General features: G+C 33.5%; 6 protein-coding genes across 9 annotated transcripts; 2 read left to right on the plus strand and 4 right to left on the minus strand.

The window, feature by feature from the left end:
• Nucleotides 1-353: 353 nt before the first annotated feature.
• On the plus strand, nt 354-7,345 carry LOC6567031 (dipeptidyl peptidase 4). 2 transcript variants are annotated; one of them, XM_032739536.1, is made up of 15 exons: nt 354-437; nt 2,609-2,774; nt 2,886-2,962; nt 3,169-3,469; nt 3,569-3,842; nt 3,917-4,184; nt 4,256-4,550; nt 4,623-4,755; nt 4,820-5,008; nt 5,076-5,200; nt 5,267-5,653; nt 5,727-5,912; nt 5,974-6,131; nt 6,199-6,404; nt 6,624-7,345. In XM_032739536.1, the coding sequence occupies exons 4-15, from the start codon at nt 3,273-3,275 to the stop codon at nt 6,765-6,767; spliced, it is 2,562 nt and encodes an 853-aa protein (XP_032595427.1). In that variant the 5' UTR covers nt 354-437; nt 2,609-2,774; nt 2,886-2,962; nt 3,169-3,272; the 3' UTR covers nt 6,768-7,345. The 2 variants fall into 2 exon arrangements, with proteins under 2 accessions (XP_032595427.1, XP_032595428.1); XM_032739537.1 differs by having other exon boundaries at nt 376-437; nt 2,886-2,966.
• Nucleotides 7,346-8,849: 1,504 nt separating this feature from the next.
• Nucleotides 8,850-11,400, minus strand: LOC6567032 (4F2 cell-surface antigen heavy chain). The gene is made up of 4 exons (XM_032739213.1): nt 11,345-11,400; nt 10,470-10,843; nt 10,226-10,407; nt 8,850-10,162 (listed from the first exon to the last, which is right to left on the minus strand). Exons 2-4 carry the CDS (start codon nt 10,830-10,832, stop codon nt 8,959-8,961), a joined length of 1,749 nt encoding a protein of 582 aa, XP_032595104.1. The 5' UTR covers nt 10,833-10,843; nt 11,345-11,400; the 3' UTR covers nt 8,850-8,958.
• Nucleotides 11,401-11,587: 187 nt separating this feature from the next.
• LOC6567033 (coiled-coil domain-containing protein 40) lies at nt 11,588-14,668 on the minus strand. Its single transcript, XM_001992924.2, has 6 exons — nt 13,807-14,668; nt 13,611-13,753; nt 12,986-13,545; nt 12,780-12,924; nt 12,502-12,710; nt 11,588-12,446 (listed from the first exon to the last, which is right to left on the minus strand). Exons 1-6 carry the CDS (start codon nt 14,619-14,621, stop codon nt 11,643-11,645), a joined length of 2,676 nt encoding a protein of 891 aa, XP_001992960.1. The 5' UTR covers nt 14,622-14,668; the 3' UTR covers nt 11,588-11,642.
• A 2,616-nt stretch (nt 14,669-17,284) lies between these two features.
• On the minus strand, nt 17,285-21,573 carry LOC6567034 (mitogen-activated protein kinase ERK-A). 3 transcript variants are annotated; one of them, XM_001992925.3, is made up of 8 exons: nt 21,290-21,573; nt 21,008-21,197; nt 18,532-18,658; nt 18,354-18,464; nt 18,152-18,286; nt 17,802-18,086; nt 17,549-17,737; nt 17,285-17,448 (listed from the first exon to the last, which is right to left on the minus strand). In XM_001992925.3, the coding sequence occupies exons 2-8, from the start codon at nt 21,169-21,171 to the stop codon at nt 17,323-17,325; spliced, it is 1,137 nt and encodes a 378-aa protein (XP_001992961.1). In that variant the 5' UTR covers nt 21,172-21,197; nt 21,290-21,573; the 3' UTR covers nt 17,285-17,322. The 3 variants fall into 3 exon arrangements, with proteins under 3 accessions (XP_001992961.1, XP_032595425.1, XP_032595424.1); XM_032739534.2 differs by having other exon boundaries at nt 21,410-21,556; XM_032739533.2 differs by having other exon boundaries at nt 21,300-21,542.
• Nucleotides 21,574-22,081: 508 nt separating this feature from the next.
• On the plus strand, nt 22,082-24,037 carry LOC116805728 (repressor of RNA polymerase III transcription MAF1 homolog). Its single transcript, XM_032739557.2, has 4 exons — nt 22,082-23,182; nt 23,241-23,487; nt 23,553-23,830; nt 23,902-24,037. The coding sequence occupies exons 1-4, from the start codon at nt 23,082-23,084 to the stop codon at nt 23,954-23,956; spliced, it is 681 nt and encodes a 226-aa protein (XP_032595448.1). The 5' UTR covers nt 22,082-23,081; the 3' UTR covers nt 23,957-24,037.
• Nucleotides 24,038-24,289: 252 nt separating this feature from the next.
• Nucleotides 24,290-25,563, minus strand: LOC116805729. The gene is made up of 3 exons (XM_032739558.1): nt 25,483-25,563; nt 25,020-25,362; nt 24,290-24,804 (listed from the first exon to the last, which is right to left on the minus strand). The coding sequence occupies exons 1-3, from the start codon at nt 25,512-25,514 to the stop codon at nt 24,667-24,669; spliced, it is 513 nt and encodes a 170-aa protein (XP_032595449.1). The 5' UTR covers nt 25,515-25,563; the 3' UTR covers nt 24,290-24,666.
• Nucleotides 25,564-25,890: the final 327 nt, after the last annotated feature.

A 25,890-nucleotide genomic window follows, 5' to 3' on the forward strand; every position in this document is an offset into this window, starting at 1 on the left:
GATACAAATATAAATAATGTTAAATTAATAAAAATTGCTTCTATTGTTAAATACATAATATTAAAATTTAACAGAAAATAAAGATGTTTGAAATATTTAATACTTAAACAATTTAATAAGAGCAATCAAAAATACACAAATATTTATATATTTATTCATAATTTTTACTTAAAGTTTGAGTCTAACCCTTATTGCTTTCTAAGTTTTTGCAAAAAAAATATATAGAATTATTGTGTTTTTGCTGTGTACTTACAGCATTGCCCTGTATAAAAATCCTCTCAGTATATCTGATGGCAGGCAAACTTTCTTCTTTTTTTTGGCAATTCTTAAAACAACAGTCGAATGTAGGTTTCAGTCCCGGGTTGCCTGTCGCTGGGTAATGGTCTTCCATTAAACATAACTGAGACCCAGTGTTTGCGTTTTTGGCTATCATTAAAGTATGTATGTGTATATACACTCTGAAGGTTGTGATTTTATTTTGTAAGAAGAAAATGAAAAATATGCACAACTCTTTGAATAGATGTTGTACGAAAACATTCGAGTGGGTTGCCTGTAATCTTATATATTCTTGGTGTTATGTGAAATTCATGCATAACATATACACATGATGTATGTATGTATGTAATGTATGTATGTGTGTGTACATGCATGCATGCATGTATGTGTTAATAAAACGACAAGAAATTGAATGTGAATATATAGTCAATAAGCATGACAACACACAATTTATGTGCAAAGAGGCCGCTACAAATATACATATATATATATATATATATATATATATATAATTTATATATATACATATATACGTTCTTGGTACAAGCATACCAAATTTGTGTAATTTTTTTGTTATATTTATGAAACAAGCTCACCTGAAATGGGCAATTTATAAGCAATACATGCGGATGTGTATAACGGTAGCTGGGGTATTTATATAATTTTACCAAATGGAAGCAAAAAAAAATACAATAAAAAAGTGACAAAATTGTGAATTGTTTTGTTTTTATGAACTGATAATTTTATACACAATCTTAAAAAAAAATAAATCCAAATGCAAAATTAAACAAGTGAATAACAACAAACTAAAGTTTGGATAAACGAGCCCAAAGGACAACTACCAACTACCAACAACAATTTGAATACGCATACACATACACATACACAATTATTTATGTGTGTGTGTGTGTATATGTAAATATGCATGTATGTATGTGTACACGTCTTATGTTACCAGACTTCTTAATGATTTCAGTCCGATTTGAGTTGCCTTAACTAAAAGTATTCGACTATTATTTTTTGCCAATTTCTTTTCTTGTTACCTCATAGTGCTTATGTAAAGACACACACACAAACACACACACACGCACACACACACACACACACACACACATACATATATATATATATCCTTATAAATGCTCTTACGTGTATACTTAATTACAAAAAGAAGCTTCCTGGCCAATTAGCATTACAAACAAAACATGCAAAATATGTGTTTGCACACTGAATTTATGTCTGTGACGTTCATTGGAAATGGGCAACTATAAATAGATACATATATATTTAAGCTATCCACTTGTATGTATTTCTCATTTAATATTATTAAATGTTAATTGTGTACATACTTGAAATAAGAAGTGAGAATTCTATATTTCTATCCATTCGTCTTGATCGATTTATTAAAGTTCACGACCTGAAAGCGCGTCATTTCTTTATTGCCACGCCCATTTCCGCCTCTTACAAAATGGCAACAAACTGGCTAAGACTTTGAAATTTGAACTGGAGCCAAGAGCTTAGCCTGGGTACAGAGAATTTTATGCTCAAAAGTTTCTCTCTGCAACAAGCTTACTTATCCCAGTTATGATACTCATTCATAACTTACTTATTCCAATAATTCAATTAATTATCATTTATAAACGCTTGGACTTTTAGACTTTTTGCCACGCCCACTTCGCCTCAAATTCGATATACTTCTGCTGACTTCTCGAAATATGTTGTCAAATTTGTAGTTGCCACACCCTCTAACGCCCACCTGTTAAGAGCTGTTAAAAACTAGAACCAGCGATTAACTAAGACAAAGTCAGTCTTGCAGAACTTAATTGTATTTTTGTGTTATAGATAGTTGATACTTAACATTAAAAAAGCATAGCGAGCACCACAGAACTAGTTATAAATGTATTTTGCATTCAAAGGTTGCGATATTCAAAGGTTGATATGTGAGAAGGGTCAACTTGAGAGACTGACTGAAAAAAAGAAGAAAAATCAATGCCAACTTAACCTTAAGGACTAATGAAGGCTTTTCGCATTTGCATTGTGTGGTCTCAGCTTGAAGAGCTTTGTGATTTTCAAAAAGTATGATTATAAAAGCAATAAGGTTAAACTACTACACACAGCAATATAAAAAGTGTCTGAAACCGGATTTGCTTAAAATAATTGGAGACCTTGTCAAATGAAAAAGATAAAATAAATCAATACCTGATGAGGATAAGATTAAAGAAGATTAAGATTAAGCAGAGATTATAATATCCTCAATATGGCAATATATATACGTATTATATTTCATATATTGTTTTAATTGTATATTATGAATTGTTTAATCTATTTGCAGGTTGCAAAGCACACATTCCTTGAGGCTGTGATTATATTTATAATTTTGTGAAGGAGAAATGTAAAAAAAAATATGTCCACATATTTCAATGTTATGTTTTTTACATAAATTATGTGAATGGCCCCAGGAGCAAATGCTATTATCGTGAGATCATCAATGTATATTGGTAAGAAATTAGTTCTAATATATTTTTATTAGATATAAATTGTTTATCAGTACAATCTTTAGTAAAAGCAGTTGTCCATCTTATTATCAACTATTTTAATTATTCTTTCAGAAAATTGGCTCGACCATTTTTCGCGAATCGATAATAAGCGATGACAAACAAGATTCCAGCATGATGATAAAGCCAAAGTGAGTAAGTTTGCAATTTTAAATGCCTTGTACAAACCAACTGTCCAAGTAATCTAGAGTCTCCTTTTTAAATCAAACTTAAGAATAATAAGACTGTCATATATTATTAATAAGTATTCAATTCTTTATTAAAGTGTTTATTTTTAATCTTATACTAAGTCGTATCTAACATTTTTTATATATTTTCTTATATCCATTTTGCATAGCTCTTCTCTTCCGAAACCGTCCGAAGCACACTTCGACTTGCCATAACTTCCAATTATTCAAAAATTTAGTTTTGCTTGAAACGTCCCCCTTGGATTCTTAGAAAATGCACGCCAATGCTGCCTCTGATCGCGGCGGATCATGGAGACTACCACCCGATGAGACATTACAGGTTCAAGATCCGAAAGTAAAAGACCAAGACTTGGATCTTGACGAAGGACACAACTGGCGCAGTATTATATTCTCTCTGTTAGTTATTAGTTTTGTAATAGCTGGCATTATAACTGCTATATATTTGTTGGGGTACGTATATAAGCAATTACTTATGCTAAATAATAATTGCCTATATTCAAAATTAATTTAATTTTCTTGTCCTTAATCTCCATATATATATTTGTTTAGGTATGTGGACGAACTCCTTTATTGGTCTGGTCGTCGCATGATTCTCGATGAATATTTACAAGGAGAGTTGACGCCGACTCGATTGCAGCCATCCTGGGTGACAACGAAGAAATATGTATTTCAATCCGATGACGGTGGACTCTCCATATTGGACACAACAACGAACTCAATCAATATTTTAGTTACCAATCACACCATTCGTCAATTAAATGTTAGGGGCTATCAGTGTTCGCACGATCTTAACTATGTGCTCTTCAGGCATAATGTGAAAAAAGTAAGGCATCGATAAAGAGAAAGACTTCTTCTATAAAATTGAAATATATATGTAAATAATACTTGATATTGCAGATATTTCAGAAATCGTTTACTGCGTTTTACACAATCTATGATGTGGATAATGACCACCATATGCCGGTCAAGTTAAAAGACTCATCGAAGGTGCAACGAACTCGACTTCAATATGCGTCCTGGCTGGGAAACACAACATCAATCATTATTGTAGCTGACAATGATATATTTGTAAGACAATCGCCATCGATGGAGGAGGATATAAGGATAACTACAACTGGCCATGAAAATCATATATATAATGGAGTACCAGATTGGCTCTACCAGGGTATTTTTCAATTTTCAACCATTTGAATGCTCAATTGCAAAAATAACACAATTTTTCATTTTGTATTTTAGAGGAAATTTTTGATATTCCTGAAGCAATTTGGTCATCCATGGATGGTAGTCACTTTATGTTTGCCTTATTTAATGATACGCATGTGGGGATGATGACATATCCATGGTTAGCATCTGGAGCCATAATCGCTGGTAGCGGTATGACATCGGGAAGCTCATTTCCTGAAACGAAAAATGTACGTTACCCAACGCCAGGCACTGCCAATCCAGAAGTTCAAATGTGGATCGTCGACATTACAAGTTTTGTATCCATCTCTAAAATGGAATTGAGACCACCACCTTCTTTAAATGGACAGTGAGTCAAATGCCAACATAATACTTTCATAATTATGGTATCTTAAAAAATAATTATTATTTTATATTATAGAGATTTTTATCTAACATCGGCCAGTTGGGTATCCGGTAGCAATAATCAGGTATCTGTCGTTTTTATGATACGCTCCCAAAATTATAGTATAATCGCAACATGCTCAAAAGAACACAATTGGACATGCGTTGAAGTAAGTGAAGATTTGTTTATTTATTTATGAAAATATGCTATACTAATTTGTGTACATTATTTAGATACATTCCGAGCGTGCTCCTGAAGATGAATGGCTAGATATTTTTCCCCATCCAGTGTTTGCTCCGGATGGCAACAGTTTCTTACTGCTCGCAGGGATTCAAGAGTCGGGAAATGATCATTTCACCCATATTAAACACATAACCATTTCACAGCAAAGGATATCAGTGATATCGCATGGCCGCTATGAGGTAAATTCATTTGATTTTTAACTTAAGCCTTTATTCAATGTCAAGTCAATTGTTATTGTTATTTAAGGTCTTAAAAATCTTGTGCTGGGATACAACGAATCATGTGGTTTATTATCTTGCCACTCAAGACAAAAAACCTGGCCAGAGGCATCTATATTCAGTTAAGGATCCCGTACATGATGATACTAGAAAGTATGTAAAGTATTTTTCATAAAATTCCTTACTTTTTAAATGATTATTGTCTCTTTCTATTAACAGAAGCGAACCTCAATGCATCACTTGCGACCTGGGCGAGGCTCTGTGGAGTAGCAGGTATTACTATACGAATTGTTCCCACTTTGATGCCTTCATCACACCCACAACTGGCACTGCGACAAACTATGGAATTGATTTCTACATTTTGGAGTGTCAAGGTCCGGGATTACCCGTCTCGGGTGTGCACGCGCAGAAAACCCACAGTCTCGTTAAGATATTGTATGATACACGGCCCTTCTACACGGAAAGGTTGCAGAAACTTGCACTACCCATTCAAAGGTCATTCGAAATTCCATTGCCCCATGGTAGCCGAGCCCAAGTGCAATTACTTTTGCCACCTAGCTGGCGGGAAGAACTCCGAGACGCAGCATTTCCAGTTGTTGTTGAAGTGTATGTTGTAGTAAACAACTTGGACAGCATTTGACCAAATATTAAAATATTTTCTTATTATTCTTAATTTCAGAAATGGTCGACCAGGCTCCGAGTCTGTCTCGGAAAAGTTTCGAATAGATTGGGGTACATACATGTCCTCCAGAAATGATGTTATCTACGTTCGCTTGGATGTACGAGGAGCAAAAGGTCAAAGCAAAAAATCTATTTACCGTCATCTGGGTGGAGTCGAAGTTCAGGATCAAATTTCTGTTTTGAGGTTAGTACACAATTTGAAAATATAAAAAACCTGGACTCAATTAAATATGTTTTTTATGCAGATATCTTCTGGACACTATAAGTTTTTTAGATGAGACTAGAGTTGGTATTTGGGGTTGGGGCTATGGGGGCTATGTGACCTCAATGGTACTGGGCACCCAACAGGACGTCTTCAAGTGTGGCATATCTATTTCCCCTATCGCAGATTGGCTCTACTATAGTAAGAAACAATCACAATTTAAGATTAGTATGTATATATATATATAATGTATTTTAATTACTTCTAGACTCTGCGTTTACTGAGCGTATATTGGGCATGCCTGCCGAAAACTACAAAGGATATGTAGAGGCAGATGCAACGCAACGAGCTCGCCTAATCAAATCAAACTCATTCTTTTTGATTCACGGCTTGGCAGACTCAACTGCACCGTATGTGCATGGTGTTCAACTAGCCAAATCATTAACAGAAGCAAATATATTATATCGATATCAGGTAAATTATAATATCCAGTGTGGCAAGTCAATTCTAATAATATTTTTTAGCAAGCGAGAGTTAATTAAATTTGTCTGCGACGGGTGATTCCATTTTAATTTATCCATTTCGTATATTCCTTAAAAAAACATATATATATATATATTCCCCTCATATTACAAAAAAAAACTAAATTATGATGATATTTTTAACAAAGCTCTGCATTTAATTTGTTTACAGACTTATGCTGATGAAGGCCATGATCTGAATGGTGTCTTAGAGCATGTGTATTCGTCTATGGAACATTATTTTGCAGAGTGCTTGAGCTTGGATCCGGATGATACTAAGCCAGATCTAGATCAAAACATGGTACCTGCTGAGTAGCAGGCTTAAAAAAAGAAAAACAAAAACATTTTTATATGTAAATAGAGTAGATTAATTATTATAATATTATGCAGAAATTTAAAATGTTATACTATTACAAATACACTGGTTGTTTTCCAAAGAAGGATATATTATAGATTATAGCATGGCTCATGTAATGCTTTGTACTTCCAAATATATTAAGTATTCATATTAACGTCCTCAATCTTCCAGTTATACATAATATCCTCTCGATGATTGTATTATGTATCTTCCAATCCATTTTATCTTTTCCTTTTTGTATATATATTTCTTTCATAGCGAGCCATAATTGTGTATTTTCTTTTTATATTTGATTTATAACAGCCATGTTAATGTTGAAATACAAAAGTAAACGCTTCCTTTACTCGACCTTCCCAAAGATATATTATAATAACACAATAAGAAAATAGCTTGATTTTGCTATTACCACTTGAAAAAATGTTTTTTTCAATGATATCGCTAACAAAATTTATCAAAGTCTAACAAAAAAAAAAAAACTAATTGTCGTGAATTTATGAATGGCAGAGGTTTTTAGCAGAAGACTATCAAAAGTGCTTTCAGTAAAATATATATATATATATATATATATATATATATATATATATGTATATGTAAACAACTCACTCAGGATTCTAAATCAGAATCTATCAGACTTGACCGTTCCGTTTTGGTTTTTGGATTTGACAAAGCAATAGAGATTTAAGCAAAAAATAATATCAAAATAATAAAAAAATAAATGTCTAATAGTATTGTGCCTCAAAAATGATCGCCAAAGATCACAGGGAGCTCGATTTGCAAAAACAAAACAAACAAAAAATAACATGTCCGCACAAACAATGAATTATATATACTTTAAATCGGTTGAACTCAATGGTTCAGTTGGTCCATTTTCCATTCAAAACGGTCTAGTCAACATATTGACTAATAGTAAGCAATTAAGAGGGCAATCAGCTGATTATTAAGTGCACCGCCAGATAACACTGCTGCCACTAACTACACCACTAAAAATATGTATAGTCCCCAAAAAGTCCGAACTACTCAATTTGGTTGTTATTAACGTCTTGCAAAGCTAAAATTAAGGGCACTTGTGCTTAGTCGAATAACAAAATGTTGAACGGCTAATTTTAAATAACAAAAAAAAACAATTATGTTTCGTCAGTTGAATGCAATTATGCACAAAAAATAAAAACAAAAAAACAAAACAGAAAAATAAAAAATGTGAGCATATATATACCCGTATTATAAATACATACTATGTATGGATATGTATGAAATATGTAAATGCATTGCAGGCTTTGTAATCTTTATTCAAAATGTAAATTAAACAGCTGATTAATTAATTAATACATTTAACATTTCTAAAAGAATATCCTTCTGATCGACATTTAATGAATTCCCCTACTGTATAGAATAATAGTAATCATAATATTATATAATAATTGCTTCAAATTAATGTTTTGTATATTGTATAATAATGGAGCATCAAATGAGTGTTTATTAAATTTTACAAGCGACTTTAAAATACATACATATATATAATTATGTATATATGAACTTCGGATGCCCGAAGATGTCGTCTGAATTTATTTACATTATAAGGTAAACATGGTGATTAGTAATTTTACATCTAGATTGTACTCGTATGTAGTTGTAATTGCTATTGAATTTGTTTTTAATCTTCCTCACTTATTTGAACAACAAATAAACCAAATATATTTTATTTAGTAATTAACAGAACAAACTTGTTTCATACTCAAAACTCTAGCAATTAAATAATTCAAATCAAAAGAAATAAATATAAATATACATATTAAATAATATGAATTTTTACAGATGATCAATATAATATAAAGGAACATAAATTCTCGGTTGGAAAGATATACCTCTGGTGGATTTTTATTGGTATCTGAAATCCATTTTTATCGATATTCGCGCAGCGCTAAAAGTTATCCAGAAACCTTTCCTGTTGAAGTTTTTCAACATTCGTTTTGAGCTAAAAGTTAAAAAACACACAGAGATTTTGCTCGACTGATCGATTAAACTGAAAATAATATCGAAAAATTCACTATATTCTGTAGAAGGTTTATTTATTATTATAAAACTCAACATGCAATAAGTACATACATTTACAAGTGATAAAACAATATAAATTCATAGCTGCTAAAATCGATTACTTATCCAATTTAACAACAACCGTGTCATAGGCAAACATTTTTAGTCTTTCGAAATATATCTTCTCGTCTGTTTCAGTCATCAGCATGCGTATTCCACTATAAAATTTAGACGATAAATTTACTGTCACTTTGGTACTCCCAAAATTTGTAACTGATACAAGCGAATTTTTTCGTGGATAATTTCGTACCACAATTAGAATGTCGGCACTGCTATGGGCGAGTATTTGAGTATTTTGTTTATTACTGTCGCTCTTGCATATGAAGCTTTTGTAAATTGCCGGAGACCGTTCACGTAAGGATATCATTCTGTGTACCATTTCACTATCGGTCTGCTGATCCGTCGCTCCGTCATCCGAATGTTGAATAACTTGATCGGTAAGAAGCCTATTTTTATTGTTCTGAGCAATGGCTACTTCATTTGTGTGCAAAATATTTGTTGTTCCGGGTAAAGTCAACTGCATAATGGTTGCTGGAAATATTCTTTCTAGATTGGATGAGGGAAGACTGTTGTCCGACTTAACTTCGCTAAGCGACCACTGAACCCAAGTCACTTCCTCTCCAATAGGCATTTTATTTAAAGCCACTTGTATGCGTTCCTTCATTTGTATCGCATTATTCTCAACATTTAGAACAACATCAACCAAATCGATATCATCCAGAAGAAGAGAAATTTCCGATTTTGATTTATCCTTGAAAATTGACTCTTCGACAATGAGAACTCTATTCTTTCCAAGTATGCGTTTCCATGACGATAAACACATTGACAAAGCTGCATTGTTCTTTAAGGAATCCAGTCCTTTCAAATAGAATCCGTTCACTCCCTGATCGATCCAATACTCTAAAGATTCTGAAACTACATCTAGAACTTCTTTTTCGCTTCTAGCAGCAATCACTTGCTGCAATGGCAAATCTAATAGTAAATTTATATTGTGTGAATGTAAAATATTTGCTAAATTTCGCACAGAACTGAAACTGCCTAGTTCCGGTCTTATTGTAATTAGAGATGAACCGTTAATGTGTCTATCATTGGAGGGACCGGATGGAAAAATTGAGTTCAACCGTAGTCCGGATATATCCATATTGGCAAAATACTCGATCCTGTTTATTATGCCGCCGATGTCACCAATTTGATCATGATCAGAGTCGATGAACGCGGCCGGGTTTATTTCATAAAAAACACTCCCTCGATACCATGAAATTCTGCAGAGCAAATATTGTTAGTTAAATTACACTTTCAATTAATACTTATTCAGTTGTACTCACTTTGGGTTACAAACTTTGGGCATGGTAGCAATATTGACAATAACTATTGAACACATCGCCATGATTCCAGAGATGAAAAGGAAGAATGTACATTTTCGAATAATTGGCCAGTTCCAGGATACAAAATTTGGGGTTTCTTTTGATTGCCGTCTGTTGCCATTTAAAAAGTGATTATTGGAAGCCTATTTAGAGCAGGATCAATTGTTAATTATTTAGCCATATAATTAATGTACTTGTCAATTACCTGATTTGTGGTAATATTGTTGTTTTGTAAATGATGATAGTTCACTTTGTTGAATAGATTGGTTGAGGTAGATTCCATAGCATCCATGGCGATGCCATCGCTGCTGCCAGAGGAACTCGTTTCCGCCTTGCAATCTGTGTTGCTTATATTTGATGAGGTAATATCGTTAGCCACAATATTTGGGCTCAGTGGGTGGGATGATAACAGGACCGGGTCCAAAGCGCTGTTGTTTGAATGCAGCAGTGGACAAACGGAGGCCTCTTCGTCCGGTAAAAATGTGGATGTTGACGGTGATTCAAGCAGAGTTTGTGGAAGCTCAACTTCAAGGAAACTGGGTTCCGTTGAGATACCCATGTTATCCATTTTATTATATCCTGAAAATATGAATTTATTTACTCAAATTAAACAGATAACATTAGATACAATATTGTCCATTTAAATTTGTTATTTATTTATATTTTAATTTTATTCGTTTATGCCTATTTATTTTATTTCTGTAAATTTTCATCGTTTTCAGCAACAGATGTCAAATGTATAATTTATCTCAAAAACTCTGGACAACTATGCAGCATCCCTTGGTCAATTCTTTGTTGCTACTCATGTGACAAATATTCACATATATATCGACCTCATACATATAACAAGCGGCAGCCACAAATTTACGACTCAATTATGTATATGGACACACATACGCGTGCAAATACATACATATATTTCTATCAATTTAAATGCATATTTCGTTATAAGATATGCATATAAATCACTATTGCCATGCATAAAACACACATTTAACACATATCTAACACATCTGTTAAACATTGAAATGATTTATTTAATTAGTTTTTCAATTATATTAATGTTTTGAATAAACTTACCAAAGAATGTTACGGAAAACTCACTGCTTGCTTAAGAATTCAATTCGCTGAAAAGAAAAGTTTTATTTAAAAGCGCATGCGCTGTTAAGGGTAAATATTATCGTAATATCGAGTATGCCAATTATGGTATCGATGATTAATGTTATTATCGATATTATCTCTATTTTTGAGTCAGAACTTTCAACATATTTTTAAACCTTGCAAAAGACTCGAACCCCAGATTTAAATAAGTGAAATTGACTATTCATTTTAGAGCATGACTTTTTATTCAAATAAAGTTCTGATTCTATAAGCTCGATTATTCTTTAAGGAAATGAATTAGCTTTGTAAAGAATGTTTTCTTTTCGGGATAATCGTTTGTTAGCGTCTGAACGATTTCCATCAGGGAATCGTTCATTTCAATTTGATTTTCTAACTGCAGTTGAATGGTGCTCTCAGATCGCACAATTTTCTGTTGTCCCTTCGCGTTGAGGAGCTTTCGAAATGCCTTTGCCCGATTTTGTTTGCGCACAATTTGCTCTAAGTTGGCATGCTTGGTCAACAGGCCATCTTCGATTTGAGCCCGAATCCCAGCATCTTTGCTGGTAACTTCCTTCAGGTCATTTTCTATTTTCCGGAGAATGTAGATCATACGTTCAATTTTGTTTTTATCATCCACTATGCGAGTCTCTTGCAGAAATGTTATTTCATTTTGAATCATCTTGGTTTTATTGCGCACCTCATCAAGTTTAACTTGGACCTGCGATGAGTTCTTGATCTTTTTCTTCTTGGCATCGATGTGCTCCTTGACAGTTGCGTTCACGAAGATCTGCTCACGATGCATTACACAATGCTCCAGATCTTGGACCAGTTTTTCCTGTGCCCTTTTCAATTGATTAAATCGAATTGTCATTCTATGGATCTCGATTTTCATGGCACCGATTTCGCCATTCAGCGATCGCTCGGTTTTAGTCCAATTGATTGTTTCCTCAATAAGTTTATGCTTTGTTTCCCAGGACAACGATTCTCTATGTTTGTCCAGCACAAGATCCTTATGCAGTTCAATTTCATTTTGCAATTCATTAATATCTTTTTCTAACTTTAATGTACTCAGCTCAGTATCCTAAGATAAGAAGGTATTAATTCAAGTTTTGGATGATTGCAAATGACGTACGTACTTTTAGTTTTTGACTTAGCTCAGTTTGTTCGTGCTCGTATTCGCTCTCTTCGATGTCATGATTTTTTCGCTTAGTGTATACTTTTTCGTTAAGCAGCTCCAATTTTGAGGTATACTTCTGAATATCCAGATTTAAGTCTCTCGTCTTACTTTCAGAAATTTCTAGATCTTGCTCCACCTTAAGCGATTTCTGCTTGATGATTGACAGCTCTGTAAAGATAATATTAAATTTAAAGTTAATATTAAGGAGCAAAATCATATTATATTATGGAAACTTACGTTTTCGAGTCACCTGAATTTCATGGACCTGATCGCTTCTCTTATGTGTCAAATTGACAAAATGGTTTTGAAGCATTATCCAAAACTGTTGATGCTCCCTGATACTGTGCTCGCCAATGTGAATCGATTTCTCAATTTGTTTAATCTAAAATTATGTGTGATAATCGTTGAATAAGTGAAGAGATTTAATTATTTGTAGGCCTTACCTTCAGTTCGGTTGGATTACCGCAATCAGAGCCGAAAGCGGCTTGGATATCTTCTATTTGGCTGTTCAACTTTTCAAAACGCTTCGTTTTAATGTCAATCTTAGCTTGTAATTTCTTCAGTTCTCCATCGAGATCGTTGGATTTGCCTTCCGCTTTATTGAGGCTTTCTTGAACATTGTCGTTTTCCTTCCGTGCATTAAATAGAACACTTCGCAGCTTCTCCACATCCAGCATAGCCATTGCCAATTGACTTTGTACTTTCGACAATGATAGATCTACGACTCGACGCTGCTCTTGGGCCTTGTTCAATAATTTTAAGCGATAGGCACTGGCCTTATCCGTAATCAGTTGTTCCTGTGCCAACTTTAGTATTGCTTCCTCAATTTGAAATTTTTTTTGATGATTTTTATCCAAGGTGTGGTCAAGACGGCGGACTTCTGATTGTATTTTAGTCCCTTCGCGTGTCGCTTCACTCAAATCGGTTTCAGTTCGAGCCAAAAAGTCGGGAAATTCATCAAGTTTCAATTTTAACAACGTTAGGTTATCCAATTCCCGCTGACCTACACAAATCACCAAACAAACATCATTTCCAACAATTAATTCTAGAAATTACTCAAATACTTACAGTCTCGACTAAGATTGTTCATGTCATCTGCCAAGCGCTGCTTAAATGAATCCAGCTTTTTATTTAGTTCCATTTCGCGTGCAATCTGTTTTTTAACTGCCTCAATCCCATTTGCGTTAAGTTTTATTGACTCCTTTTGCTTACTACAATAAAACCATTTATTACCATCATAACAAAATAAATTATTGATTCATACCGTATACTGTCCTGAACTTGGAATAGAATTTTATCTCGCAACTGAATTGCAATGATAACCTCAGACCAGGCCTGTATTAAGCGCTTGTGTTCATTTTGCAGAGCCTCCAAATCGGTGTTGGCATCCGCAATACTCATATTTAGTACATTGACAACCTCCTTGATAGCGATCTCATCGTCGCTAATTGATTGCAATTCGACTTCTTTTTTCTTCACCTCCATGTCGAGACGATAAAATAGTATATCCGATTTGCGTTTCTCTTCCGACAGTTGCTTTTGCAGCTGAGCATCTCTGCTAACGATGCGTTTCGCATTCTTCACCTCATCTTCGACATCATATGCCCATTGTTTAATATTGCTACGTAGACTCTGCAAGTCCTCCAATTCCATCATTCGATTATTATATAGCGATTTTTGTCCCCTTGCCAATTTGAGTTTCTCTTCATATTCCTTTTTGATCGTTTCGACAGCAGCTTCTTCTTTTTGCCGCTTTTCAATGTGCTCATCAATTTGGGCAGAGATCTCCCTGATTTGTTGCTCTTGATAGGTAATTTTATTTTGCATATCGTACAAGAGTAATCCTTGTTCCTCCCGTCGTTCCTCCTTGGCCTTAACTTCATATTTGATATCCGTTATCTCATCTATCAACTTGTTTTTCGTACGCAGCAAATGTTCCCTCAGTGATTGTTGGAACTTTCGCAGGAGCGGATGATCGGGCGGAAGAATACTCATTTCTTCAGGCTCCAGCGCTGGCTCAGGCACATCTTCCGACCCATTTGTTAAATCGCAATTCTCCAACTCCTTGATATCAGGCATTTTATAAACAAATGTGTTGTGCTGCACGTTCAGCTTACAAATGAGTATTCCCTTTAATCGTATCGGCTTATTTGACAAAAATAACAAATGTATTTAAGGTTGTTAAGGCTACGGTCTCTAGTAAAAGAAAACAAGTAGGAGTGCTCTACTTTAATGTGCTCAAGTATCGATTGCATCGATTAAAACACAGTTTCTAGTTTCGCACATTCAAGTGATTAAATGTAATTATACAAGTGCAATAGTTCCCTATTGCTTAAAGATCCCCAAAAAGTCCCTACTCAAGAACTGAGAAATCACTAATATCGATAAGTCCTTACATATTACGAAATATTTAATGTAGTCATCAAATTTGGAAGGTTGATTTTGATGGAAAATGTTGGTCTATAAAAACCCTTTTTGTTAGAAAAATGTTAATAAAAAAATCTAGTTAGAATTGAGCTTCCGACATAAAATTCAGTATTATTCTAGAAGTCAAACCATTATCAAAAAGCCCTGAAAATCTGAACTATATGACTAATTAATTGGATTTCGCTTTTACTTCCTACTGCTCAATATATATGATAATTATTATATAAATATTGATAAGTAAAGTATTTTTTTTGTTGTTTTCGATAGCCCTCCAAAAGTGTATGTGTAGATTACAGTAACCACAGATAAGGAATGAAAACAATTACATACATATATTCCCATACCATTATGACAAAGATAAATATTTGTAATTTTAAAATCAAAAATGATGATTATGTTTTTAATTATCCAAAAAATTCAACATACATTGTTTTGAAGATTTATTAACAACGCGAAGACTTAAAAATTGTTACTTATATCCATAGTGTCATTCAATTCTGTTAATAATTGTATTGGAAATACATACATGTACACATTCAGACGTCTGCACTTGAAAAGATATTTATGTAGTTATACACCTAACACATTGACAAATATATGGAATGTTTATTTAATTATCTGATGAGCAAGATACATATTTTTACTTCCAGTTGGTTAAAGGTAAAAAAGGAACAAATGTAAGTAATACTTTAATTTTATAGTATAATTTAAGTCTGCATGTATGTATGCCGATAAAGAATTCATAAAAACAATATCAAGACAGATAAACATACACACATTTAAATTTATATAAAAACAAAAATAATCGATTTTTTTATCATCCAAATTCGAGCTTTCGCGTTCTTTGAATATAGAACACACACACACAGTTTAAATAGATTGAAACACTCAAATTTTATTCGTAGTTAAATTTGACAATGTTCGCAATCTTGTGTAAGTTGTTGCGTTTGATAAGGATAAGGAATGTACGTAAATATAGACATTTCCATGGCTATTAACTAATATTGTTTTTAGTTTTTTTCCTTTTTATTTGCTTTATTTTGACTCGTATTATTTTGTATCCAAGTATCTCTTAGATTGCTCCTTTAGCTTTCGTTTATATTTAACAGTTGCCACAGCAAAATTTCTTACATATTATATAATTTTTGTTGGAAAGATTTAAGGATTCGTTTTGTGATTACACAACTATTGGCCAGCAAATATTTAATAAAGTAGATAAAATAAGAACAAAAAACATTATTTGAAGACAATTTATTTGATTAAATCAGATAAACAGTTTTTGTTGTTTTTGGTCACAGCGGACCTTTGTTCAGAAATGCCCATATGTACATTCCTTATTTCTGTTTTTTGTTTTTTTTTTTTGACTTGAGTTGCCATTCGCAAATTTTGATTAATTCGTTATATAATGTTTCATAAGTATATACTTTGATATACATATTTACATATCATCATTATGAGTGTTTTGATATCTAGCGAGATTTTTCATTTCATTGAAATTTTGATATCTTACATTTAAGATGTAGAAATGAGGTTTTCTCTTCACATCGTTGGTGAAAAATTTGAATTTCTAAATGACGAAATGTGCAGGTCAAAAATTGAATTCTTATCCTAATAGCTTGAAACACGTAAATGCACATGAGACATGAGCTTGAATGAAAACACACATACGAATATCAATACCTCGGCGAAATAAATATACGTGCTAATATTAAAAGAATAATGATAATAATTGTTGCGATCGGCGTAACAAAGATTTCCATAGTGTTAACTTATATCATAAAAGTTAACTTCCTCCTAGCTTTTACACTTTGGGAGTTGATCATCTATCAGTCAAAAAACTATAATTATTTCTAATTTGTAATTAAAATACTAAATTAAATAATATTTTACAATTTTGGGCAAGACATACGTTTCCCTTTTGCCATAATTACCTAATTCAGATTGCATGCGAAAGTCAAGATTTCCAAGCTGAACTTGTTGGCTGCATCCATAATTCAATTTGTTGTCAAAGAATATCCAACACAATTAATAAAAATAAAAAACTTGCATGCCCAAAAGTAAGTGGTAAAAATTAACATATACTTATATCACTGAGGTATATTTTTAGGTATACACCAAATATTTTGAAGAAATTTGTCGTGCTTATAGGCAGATTAATTATATGTATATATATACGCTAGTTTGAGGATTTTGTTGTAAATACAATTAGAATAAATAACCAGAGCTATGAAACGATGCTAACATTAACGTAGGAAGAAGGTGTATTCATTTAAAAACCACATTACATATATAATTAAATCAAAATGAAACAAATATTTAAAAATGTGTGTGTTTTATTTTGTAATATTTGTTTTTAAAGCGCCTGTTCTGGTTGTCGTTCTTTAAATTTCAACGTTTCATCAAAAATTAACGATTTCAAAGCATCCCGGGAGATATCATCGTTTTCCATATTAATGCGAAATGGTACTTCAGCAACAGGCTACAAAAGAACAAATCGATCAGTATAAGTTGAATAGCATTAAATAACGCTTACAGATAGATTATTAATTAATAAACATTTAAATTATTTTTGGTATTACCTCATCGCCAGGATCATAATACTGCTCCAAATAGGGATGTGCAAGAGCTTCCTCAACTGGAATTCGTTTGTGCGGGTTAAACGTTAACATTTTACCAAGTAAATCCAACGCCAATGCGTCTGCATTGGGAAATAACCTTGACCATGGCACATTTGGCTTAAAAGGCAACGATTCTAAATAATTTCGTGCCTGAAAAAATGAAATAATAATAATTACCATCAATGAAGTAAATATAGATGTTCTTTGGACTTACCTTCTCATTAATAATACATTCCAAGTCTTCCTGTGATGGGGATCCTAACACGCCAAGTATATGGTTTAGTTGATCCAAATAATGTTTACCGGGAAATATGGGTCGATTACTTAGCATTTCAGCCAAAATGCATCCTACTGACCAGATATCAATTGATTTGGTATACCCTTTAGAGTTAAGCATAATTTCAGGCGCCCGATACCATCTAGTTGCCACATATTCCGTTAGGAAACCAGTGTGGTCATGCTCTGGATCAGCGATTCGGGCCAAGCCAAAGTCACAAATCTATATCAATAAATAGAGGTTTGTTAAATCTTAATAATATTAGATATAATATAAACTATACGCACTTTTAAATCGCATGTCTTATTCAACAAAAGATTGCTCGGTTTTAGGTCCCGGTGTAAAACATTTGCCGAATGGATATACTTTAAACCACGCAATATCTGATACAGAAAGTAACAGATATGATCGTTACTCAGCCTCTGCAAATATAAATGATACATGTTTAATTACAGTCATTGTGCTTATCTGATAAGATAATTTATTTACCTGCGTTTTAAGTAGTTTATACAGATCAGTCTCCATTAAGCATTGTACAATATATACATCCCTCATTTGTTCTATGCTATCTACTCGCAAGATGTCACGTATATCAATGATCTAAAATGAAATAAACTCTTATTGTAGGAACATGTCAACAAATACGAAAGTATTGCATTTGAATTACGTTTTCGTGTTTAAACCTGGTGAGAATGGTTATCTCTCGTAGAGTTCGTTGACAATACGTTTGATGCTCGAATGGAGAAATTTTTTTGATAGCAACTCTTTGATTTGTCAATGTGTCATCCGCAGATCTGCAATTTTAAAATAATGTTTGATTTTTTATGAATAAATGTTTCTCGAATTACTGGAAAATAAAATACTATATATATTTAGCATACTATATATATTTTAAAATACCCAGTTTAATTCAAATTCGGCATTTAGATTTTAATACACTAATTGCTCCCCGTCCAAACAAAGTCATAGTTTCCTATCTATCATTTAAAAATATATTTTTAACCGATAAAATATTTCAAGAAGTCACAGCACACAGTTGTTTATTGAAACCTCGAGAATGCGAACATCTATGAATTGGGAACACCTGTTATCCGATAGGCTGAATATGGTTGATTTACTACCTGATTTTTCATGTATAACCCTTATTTACCTCCTTTATGATTACGAGTATGAGTGCAGATTCTCCTGTTAAAAATTAATAGATTATCAAATTTTTGAAGGCTTTTCTTCTTTTTTTTAAACTGGTAATTACGGTAATCTATAACGGATAATCGATGTTAAATTGTATATGTATATATATAAATTGTCATATGCAGTTACTGATATTTGAAAGTGTGACAAAGACAGTTGTCACCGTAAGAATGTATATCAAAGTATCGCTCATCTCTATTAAGGATGTATGTACACACTTGTACCTACAGTGTCTCGCAGCTCAACTGGAACAGCGCCTAGCAAAAAAGTTAATTGCCTGCCATAAACAAATTATTCAATATTTTTCAAAAATTCCAAAGACCGATGGTAGGTACATATATTTACTACCTAAATGACTATATGACCCCCATAAACTGGGGTTTTCCCATCGGCTAGGCCGGGTTATGTAAAAAAGTACCTTAATTTATGGTCACATATTATGTGGAACAAGGGCGTTATGGACACCTGGGTGCCATAAAACCCGGATTTTTTACGTCAGGTTGATTATTTTCGGTATAAATAGACCTATCCTTCGTAGTCAGTATATTTATATCCTGCATCTCGGGTTCCACCAGCCAACAAGGACTATTGACAAACGGACTACCATTGGGCAACGTAATCTCATCCTGGAACACTTCAAGATTGGATTTTCACATCGCCAAATAGCTAAAATGGTAAATCTGAGTACCACCACTGTATTCAACATCATTCGACTCTTCGTCGACGAAAATCGGATAGAGGACAAGGGCAGAAATGCACCAAACAAGATTTTCACCGAACAGGAGGAGCGGAGGATCATCAGGAAAATAAGGGAAAATCCAAAGCTATCGGCTCCAAAACTGACTCAACAGGTGCAGGATGAAATGGGGAAAAAGTGCAGTGTGAAAACTGTGCGCCGGGTTCTGCGCAACCATGACTTTAATGCCCGAGTACCACGGAATAAGCCCTTTATAAGCGCCAAAAATAAAGGGACTAGGATGGCATTCGTCAAAACCCACTTGGACAAGGATTTGGAGTTCTGAAACAAATTCATATTTGAAGATGAGCCCAAATTCAACATTTTTGGCTCAGACGGACAAAATTATGTGTGGCGACAGTCCAATACTGAGCTGAGTCCCAAAATCCTAAAGGCAACAGTCAAGCACGACGGAGGAAGTGTCATGGTATGGGCATGTATCTCGGCAGCCGGCGTCGGGAATTTGGTGTTTTTTGAAACAACAATGGACAAGAGTGTGTATTTCAATATACTAAAGGAAAATTTACTCCAAAGTGCCAAGAAGCTAGGAATCCGACGTACTTTCCGGTTCTACCACGACAACGACCAGGACAAAAGCCAAGCATAAGTCCGGATTAGTACACTCCTGGCATATCTGGAACTGCCCCCACACGATAATTCCACAGGCCCAGTCTCCAGATTTAAATGTTATTTAAAATTTGTGGGCTCTGCTGGAAAATAACATCAGGAATCACAGATCCGATCTCAAAAATGCTCTGCTGGATGAGTGGAGCAAAGTCAGTCCAGAAACCACCCGGAAGCTGGTATCTTCCATGAATAATAGGTTAAGGGAGGTTATTAAGGCTAAGGGGTATCATACTAAGTATTAAGATCCTTATTTAAGTTTTTATACGCCTAATAAGTTAATTTTCTAAGACTGTTCCAAAAAAACTTTGACATGTATTTTGGATAAGTTTTAAGTTTTGACTAATTTTAGTTAATTATTTAATATTTTAATAAAAACTGAAGCTTCCTTTTCAAACGTGATATAACATAAAACAAATTGGCATTTAAACATTTTGCGTTTATTGTTTTGTTTAAACCTTATAGCACTTTAAATATTTTGCTAGGCGCTGTTCCAGTTTAACTGCGAGACACTGTATATGTGTACAGCTGTATATATGTATATTGTGTAGAAGGGTAGGCTTATTTAGGTGTATTAGAAACGAAAACTTACACGACCATTCCATATGCGCCTTCGCCAATATATGTTAGTTTCCTATATCTGGGGCCAACTTCAAATATTTGCCCCCTTATAACTTCGGCGTTGGGATGTGGGGCAGCCACAGCCACAGCGGCAGCGGCACCCTCAGCACTAACTCCAGAATTTCCCTCCGCCATCTTATATACACAAATTTTTTTGTAATCTAAAAATCGAGCAGATAAAAAAATGGAATTCGTATCTTATGTCATGCGTCACACAATTCACGGAGATATTGAAATAGGTGTGGACAATTACTTGAATTTACATGAACTTATTATAATGGAAAATGTATATGTATATTATTTTTGGGGCAACACCCGAAGCGATTAATTCAGTTTGTCTCCTTTAATGCGATAATTGGCCCGTTTTTTATACTTTGAAACGAATGTGAAATTAACACGTTATTTGTCATTTATTCACACGAATTATTGATAATCTAATAAGCTTTCAATTTATCACAAAATTATTTTCTAATTTTTTTATTTATTCATCTGTACGATTGCGATACATTTATTGTACAATATACATATGTATTTATGGATATACCAAAAATTAGAGATGCTCATTTCGTTTCGATATATTTCTATTTCGATTATGGCAGACAGGTATTTAGAGAGATATGCATATTCAGTAATCATTCTTATGATTTATTAATATTGACATGATTGTTGTGAGGTAAATGTAGATATGGTTGGACGATCAACCTAATAATTAACTACGACTTTTGTAGCAGTCAGTTATTGCTGTTAATCTGTATTACTTTATTTATTTATAACATCTTATTCAGTTGTATATTTGCGAAAACTTAATTATTTGTAATGCTAGCTTAAGGATTAATTTAACAAATTAACTGGCCAAATTTATATTAAATGATTAAACTGTTTTAAGAAAGCTTTTGAAAGAAAAAATAACTTTTTCGGCTTGTCAAAATTAGGAAATTCAATCATTATATGATAGTTGTGTGTATTTTATTGTCCACTGTTCCAAACTATCGGAATAAATGACGACGCTACTTTGACTGAAATGAAAAATGACTAAGAAAGCGATAACATAATCCGATAATATTGAATAAACAGTGAAGTATAAGTGTGTTTGCTCTAACTAAAAACCAGAAGTCTACATATATAAAAATTGTGTTAATTCAACATTTTCAGAAGTGTTCAAAATCATATTTCGTTTCCAATACCCGCTGTACGCATGTTGATGATCTCAGGTCTACGGAATCTAGTGAATTGCAAATCAAATATAAAAATATGTCGCAATTAATGGATTCTGAACATTTATAACTGAGCAAAAGTGCTGAAAGTCACGGCTGAATTGATTTAAAGTTTATATAAAAATAAACAAAAACGACGTTGAACTTGGAAAATTTTGGGACGCCATATTTATTTTAGCGTATTCCTTATACGAAGGTCATTTCCACACACACACGCACACTCGCACACACAATATATATATATATTGTGTACACATATGAATAAATTTGTATGTGATACAAAGTTATACAACAAATAAACAAAGAAGAAAAAGTAAAAAGTGCGTTTGCAGGAGCAAAAAAGCAAACAAAATCTAAAAACAAAACAAGTCGAAAGAGCAAATCAAATTTGAACAATATTTTTTTTGGTGCAGAGTGTAATGCTAATGAGACCGTGCCAATTGCAGCAGATCTACAAAATCGAGAAAAAAGTGGCCGTTAAGAAAAGAATTATAGTTCATCCGGGTACCATGTTTAGAAACTGCAAACTCCTCCATACGATTACTTTCTGGGCAATGCATGGATCAAGAGCAAATCAGACGCGAAACATTACAACGCCGATATTTACAATAAGACCGCATTGCGCCTAATTTGCTTTCATTTCATTTCAACAATCCACACACATATATATTTGTCTGATTTGGATTATATACAACTCAACCCAATCATCATCATCAACATCATCGCCTGTGTTGGTGTGAGATTGAGCAAATTGATTTGTCCATTAATTTAAAACACATTAGCCCGGATCTGATTATTGCCCCTTGAGATTTTCGACGGGCAGGCGGCAAAATGAAGCTGTTGGAGAGCTCTCGTTTCGAGGCCATCAACAATGCCATTTCCATTCAAACTGGAGGCATCACCATTTTTGGACGCATCGAAAGCTATTCGTGGTAAATTTGCCTTGTTCCCTTTCTTATTATATATATTGATTTATTTGTTTTTGTTTAGCAAAATGGTTGCAGCGGAGAAGGTGTTGTACAAGCGCTTTACGGCAGAGACACACGGACATGATCTGCAAGCGTTGTCGCCACCGCAAACTCTGTCGGATCTGTCGCCCAATTTTCATCGGAACAACAGTCAGTCCGGCGATGAGGGCGTCATCCTCTGTGACACGATCTCACGTAAAACTCTCTTCTATTTGATTGCAACTCTAAATGCCTCGTTCGAGCCGGATTATGATTTCTCGGATGCAAAGGCAAGTCGGAAATAATTACAAAAAACCAAAATGTATTTTAATAGTTTTACTCTTGTATATTGCAGTCGCACGAGTTTAGCAAGGAGCCTTCTTTGCCCTGGGTCATGAATTCGGTTCATTCAAATTTATCGGCCTTAGCTGGGGATCAGTATCAGGTTTTGCGCCAGCCCCTGTGGTCTGCTGTTGATGATGAGGTTAATCTATCGGAATGCGATATATATAGCTATAATCCGGACTTGAGCTCGGACCCATTTGGCGAGCCCGGTTGCTTGTGGTCGTTTAACTATTTCTTCTACAATAAGAAGCTAAAGCGCATCGTCTTCTTCACCAGTCGTGCCGTAAAGTATGATCTAAATTTAAATTACTTCCTACATATATTTACTATACTGTTCCTTATCCATCATCTGATTTCAGTTCGCTTTATGCTGGGGAGACATCCGATTTTTCAATGGAAGAGGATCTATACTAATCAATTGTAGTTCTTGGATCATTTTTTCATTATGCTCATTTTATGCAAATGCATATAAATAATATAAATTTTTTTTAAATATTTCAAATGTTTTTTTTTTTAGTGCGCTTTAAATGGGCACAAAAAAGCAGGCGAGCAAAGCGGTATAAGAAAATGGAGATCTTAACTTAAACGCTATAGCCATGGATTCAAATTCTGTGCATAGCAATTCTCTAAATGCATCACTTACAGCATCTTTGAAGTTTAGAAACTTACGCAATACACAATACACATGTAATATTTAATCAAGTATTTTATTCAAAACAATATTAATATAAAACGTTAAAAATAAACATAAGTTTCTAAAAGTGCACCAGTGTTTTTATCGAGGGATTATTATCTCTGAGAGCTAAATGATGTATTGTTTTTGTCTAGATCACCTCATTCAAAACTGGGCCACAATGAAGTGCAATGTTGTTATAGGATTAAAATAATGACTCTGTATAGGCCAAGGATCAGATTATTATATTTTAATCTTCATTAATATCAGAGCCTTGTTTTAAATCGAAAATAACGTTTACGTATTTATTTTCTTTATTATGGTTAAGCGCTGCATGGAAAAACTACCCTAAACAATTTTTATTATTGTTATTTATTTTTTGTTATGCTATTCATTTTAAAACTGCTACAAACTATTATGTAAGTCTACAAAAATGAAGCATTTTTCTGGGTTATTTTCCCTTCATGGTGGAATCTGAAGAATCCTTTGGCGTTTTGTCGGTTGTTGAATGCAAAACAGATGGCGACATTGTCTGCTGTAGTTTTTTTAAAAGCTCTGGATCTTCCAAGCTTAAAAGGATGGTAAAATACTGAAAATAAGACAGTTTTCAGTTAATTTTAAAAATATAGGTGTACTCAAAGGATTCTAAGAATAAAACACACATCACTTATGCAAAGAGAAATCGTAATCAAAGAGCTTCTGTAAATAAGAAGATTAACTTAAGATATTTTTAATGGAAACAGACAAGTTTCAACTACACGAATTGGATTAATTTATTATAGATGTAGTCGGGGATTTACTCACTTCTGAGAATACGGGATATGCACTCCTCTGAGTCCAATTTTCCCCGATTAGATTGGACGTCAGAAGTTTGGCCAAGCTTTTAAAATCTCGGGTAACCATACATTTGCGGGCCAAGTTGAGTTTCTGGTGGGATTCGGAGCACCTTTTGAGATCGGAACATGTGGTGTTCACTGGCGGCGCACACGATGAATTTCTGTTCAACCAAAATTCATCATTGCCATCGTTAATTATTTGCAGGGTTCGGGTTAGCACATGTTTTGGAATTCGTCGTGGTGGGTAACGCGTAACTCTAAATTTTTCCTCTACCTTCTCTTCGTATGATTTATCTCCATTTTTGGTTGTCCTGAAAATATACGTTTTATTTACCATTTTGTATTCAAATGCTGTTTCCAAAAAAACTTGTAATTTTAATGGAAACAAAAAGTGGTCTTCCTCTTTTATAACTTTCTAAAGCTAAACTTACCGCTTTTGATTAGTTTTTGGTTTGTTTACCATGTTTATGTATAATCTTATTTTATAGCTCTTTGTCAAAATATAATTTTCAATGAATGATTATTTTAATGTTAAATATTATTAGGAAATTAAACCGGTTCTTCAATCTGTTTTACTTTGATTATGCCCATGGATGGTAAAACAATATCAATTGATCAAGACATCGATATTTAAATACTAAACTTTATATAAATTTGATTAATGGTCTTCTTAAGATCAAGCATTTTCTATAAATTGATATAATTTGATCAATTGACTAACCCTAATTCAACTCCCTTTTTGATTCCTTCAGAAACTTATTTATTTATGTTATTATGAATTGATTGATATATCGATATTAAAATACTAAATGTACAATAAATTTGATAAAGATCAAAGC

Source organism: Drosophila grimshawi, unplaced genomic scaffold, assembly GCF_018153295.1.
Source record: "Drosophila grimshawi isolate 15287-2541.00 unplaced genomic scaffold, ASM1815329v1 contig_1377, whole genome shotgun sequence".
Lineage (NCBI taxonomy): Eukaryota > Metazoa > Arthropoda > Insecta > Diptera > Drosophilidae > Drosophila > Drosophila grimshawi.

Excerpts from the sequence above, each read along its gene's own strand:
- LOC6567031 (XM_032739536.1), top strand. The coding sequence starts at position 3,273 with ATGCACGCCAATGCTGCCTCTGATCGCGGCGGATCATGGAGACTACCA. Across the intron at positions 3,470-3,568 it reads ACTGCTATATATTTGTTGGG|GTATGTGGACGAACTCCTTT; the intron begins GTACGTATATAA and ends ATATTTGTTTAG. Across the intron at positions 4,185-4,255 it reads ACCAGATTGGCTCTACCAGG|AGGAAATTTTTGATATTCCT; the intron begins GTATTTTTCAAT and ends TTTGTATTTTAG.
- LOC116805729 (XM_032739558.1), bottom strand. The coding sequence starts at position 25,514 with ATGGTAAACAAACCAAAAACTAATCAAAAGCG. Across the intron at positions 25,363-25,482 it reads CCAAAAACTAATCAAAAGCG|GACAACCAAAAATGGAGATA; the intron begins GTAAGTTTAGCT and ends GTATATTTTCAG. Across the intron at positions 24,805-25,019 it reads CATATCCCGTATTCTCAGAA|TATTTTACCATCCTTTTAAG; the intron begins GTGAGTAAATCC and ends TCTTATTTTCAG.
- LOC116805728 (XM_032739557.2), top strand. The coding sequence starts at position 23,082 with ATGAAGCTGTTGGAGAGCTCTCGTTTCGAGGCCATCAACAATGCCATT. Across the intron at positions 23,183-23,240 it reads CGCATCGAAAGCTATTCGTG|CAAAATGGTTGCAGCGGAGA; the intron begins GTAAATTTGCCT and ends GTTTTTGTTTAG. Across the intron at positions 23,488-23,552 it reads ATGATTTCTCGGATGCAAAG|TCGCACGAGTTTAGCAAGGA; the intron begins GCAAGTCGGAAA and ends TGTATATTGCAG.
- LOC6567033 (XM_001992924.2), bottom strand. The coding sequence starts at position 14,621 with ATGCCTGATATCAAGGAGTTGGAGAATTGCGATTTAACAAATGGGTCG. Across the intron at positions 12,925-12,985 it reads GTAATCCAACCGAACTGAAG|ATTAAACAAATTGAGAAATC; the intron begins GTAAGGCCTACA and ends ACATAATTTTAG. Across the intron at positions 12,447-12,501 it reads AGCTAAGTCAAAAACTAAAA|GATACTGAGCTGAGTACATT; the intron begins GTACGTACGTCA and ends TTCTTATCTTAG.
- LOC6567034 (XM_032739534.2), bottom strand. The coding sequence starts at position 21,446 with ATGACAAATAACGTGTTAATTTCACATTCGTTTCAAA. Across the intron at positions 21,198-21,409 it reads AATTTCACATTCGTTTCAAA|ATTACAAAAAAATTTGTGTA; the intron begins GTATAAAAAACG and ends CTCGATTTTTAG. Across the intron at positions 18,287-18,353 it reads ATAAACTACTTAAAACGCAG|AGGCTGAGTAACGATCATAT; the intron begins GTAAATAAATTA and ends TTATATTTGCAG.
- LOC6567032 (XM_032739213.1), bottom strand. The coding sequence starts at position 10,832 with ATGGATAACATGGGTATCTCAACGGAACCCAGTTTCCTTGAAGTTGAG. Across the intron at positions 10,408-10,469 it reads ACAATATTACCACAAATCAG|GCTTCCAATAATCACTTTTT; the intron begins GTAATTGACAAG and ends TGCTCTAAATAG. Across the intron at positions 10,163-10,225 it reads CCCAAAGTTTGTAACCCAAA|AATTTCATGGTATCGAGGGA; the intron begins GTGAGTACAACT and ends TTTGCTCTGCAG.